The sequence below is a fragment of the Cariama cristata genome, unplaced genomic scaffold (assembly GCF_000690535.1).
Source record: "Cariama cristata isolate BGI_N322 unplaced genomic scaffold, ASM69053v1 scaffold6402, whole genome shotgun sequence".
NCBI classification, from domain to species: Eukaryota; Metazoa; Chordata; class Aves; order Cariamiformes; family Cariamidae; genus Cariama; species Cariama cristata.
The window spans coordinates 1,536-3,862 of record NW_009605415.1 but is presented as its reverse complement, the minus strand read 5'-3'; the positions used below and the strand labels follow the sequence as shown (position 1 = coordinate 3,862).

The 2,327-nt window shown below is 32.4% G+C and overlaps 1 protein-coding gene across 1 annotated transcript in view; it reads left to right on the top strand.

The window, feature by feature from the left end:
• Positions 1-1,557, top strand: part of RBM26 (RNA binding motif protein 26) — a gene marked incomplete at its 3' end in the record, with an annotated part of 33,981 nt that extends 32,424 nt beyond the window's left edge. Inside the window, exons 13-14 of the mRNA XM_009695936.1 lie at positions 333-464; positions 1,486-1,557. Coding sequence (XP_009694238.1) covers positions 333-464; positions 1,486-1,557 — 204 coding nt within the window. The remainder of the gene's footprint in view (positions 1-332; positions 465-1,485) is intronic.
• Positions 1,558-2,327: the final 770 nt, after the last annotated feature.

Here is a 2,327-nt window from a genome sequence, read left to right as displayed (position 1 = left end):
ATTTCTATTTTATTTCTAACGAAATTAAGAAATTAAGATAGTCTAAGTAGACATGGTTAATAGAAATAGACCAGAATTGTCTGATCACTTCTGTGAGCAGCAAGTGCAAGATAGATGTAATTGCTGTATGTGTTACAGAAATAGAATGAATCCTAAATCTCATGAAGTGTTTATTTTTACCATCAGATGAAAAAGCTATGGAATGATAGAAAGGAAGAAGTGTAAATCTAAATGCCATTGAAGCAATTTTATTGCGTATTGAACTACATATGTAGCAGCCTTTTGTTGTTAATATTATGATGTGCTTTTTTGGGGATGGGGTGGTGTTACAGGTAATACAACCCTTAGTTCAGCAACCTAGTTTACCAGTAGTGAAACAATCAGTCAAGGAGCGATTAGGTCCGGTACCTGCAAGTAATATTGAACCTGCAGAAGCACAGAGCGCCAATACAGAAGTCACTCAGGTATGTATGATAGTCAAAAAATCAGTTGCGTGTTTTTCTTTCTGTAATAGGTTCTATAGTGTATGAATTTATCCATTACAGTTATGTAGTGCAAGTACTCATTTGCTACTTGTAAGTATATCTAATTTGATTGTGAGTGGTATTTTGATATTAAAGTTTTCCTCGATGCGATGATATTTGACTTTCTTATGCAAGCATGATACTTAATTTTTAATATCATAGTTTTTTATTTAGTTTTAAAAAAACCCAAAAGACTCTGAAAATATTTCACAAATATTGTCTTAAATTGCAGTTTTCAGATTTGAAAATAAAGCTGGTTTCTATCCAAAGAACTAAAAGCTATCATTTTTTTGATATTGTATCTGTTAAACAGCTAAAATCATTAAAAACCAATGGTCAGCATCTAAAAGCGTTTTCAGTATTTGTACATCACCCTTAATACAAGGAAGAACATAACCACAGTAGCAATATGAATAACAACAGAATCTGGCATGTTACTCCCATTGAAAACAGCCTTTAAATTTTTATTATGTTGGAAGTATTTAATTATTAGCATTGTGGCGGTACTTTGGTTTTACTTCTGAAAAGAAAGAGTAGCACACTTCAGAAAACATTTGTAGTTTAAATTCGAACGACAACTTTCTGCAACTGATGCCTGCGGATAGCAGATTAGAAAACACAAAACCAGAAGTGTATTTAAAAGGGCCTGTGTAGATAATCCCCTGCCAGGTAGCATGTCATGGACTTCTGGAAAAAAAATACATAGTATAATCTTGGATTCCCAATTTGGCTCTATCTTTGTCTTATCTAATACATTTTATAGATCTATATTAACCTAATAAATACCTGAAATTCATTTTATCATCTGCTTTAATATTATTTGTCTTGTTGCTTAAAAGTCTATGGTTTTATTAGTTAAATGTATTTTTTCTAAATTCATAACATTTGGATTACACAGGAAACAGTAAAATATTCATAAAGTAAAGTATATTTGAACTATAATTTTTTTTTGTTTTCTTAGAATGTGACTAAATTATCTGTGAAGGATAGACTGGGTTTTGTGTCAAAGCCAGTAACTCCAACAACTGAAAAGGTAAGAGAATGTCTCATATTCTTTTCCTCTCACATGTAATTTAGTAGAATTAATTTTAGTATAAAACCTCTTGTATCAATATTAAATTTTTCAGAACTGTGAATAAAGTTGTTTGTTAAAGGTTAGTTTTATGAAGTATAATATATTGAAACTCAGCTTAGCCGATGTCTAAATGATCGTAAGAAGAATAAAACATGCTGGGACAGAAGCTGCTATTCTGTGGCTTTTGTTTTAATATAGTAGGTTCCATTTATTCAGTCATGAAAGTAGCTAGGTATGTTGCAGGATCTTGAGTTGTTACAAGAATACAGAAATAAATTTCAAAAATAAATAAATGTTGACAGTACATATGAATCCGTAGAAAGCCTTTCTATAAAAGCATTTTTGGGCTTTAGTGTCCCTTAAAAGGTGATGCTGTAAGCATTTACTGTCTTATTTGGTCTTAAAATTTGCAGTACTTGTGAAAAGGTAAAAGTGGAAAATAATCGGTGTAGAAAGGACAAAGAGAGGTAAGGTGGGGAAGGTGCATCGGCATAGTGGTTACGAGTTACGTGTTTTGCCCGGTGATTGCAATTTTCAGAACACGGAGTTGTAGATGTGTTTACTTCAGTAGCGTAGTTCATAATGCCCATTTCCAGGTCTGTTTAGCACCTGTGGGGAGAGGCTTCCCCAGTGTTTATAACATTCATTTGAGAAGACTTTTGGTAGAAAGGCAGCAAGTTTTACCTGGTAACAAGATGCCTCTGCGTAGATATATATTTTTTTCTATT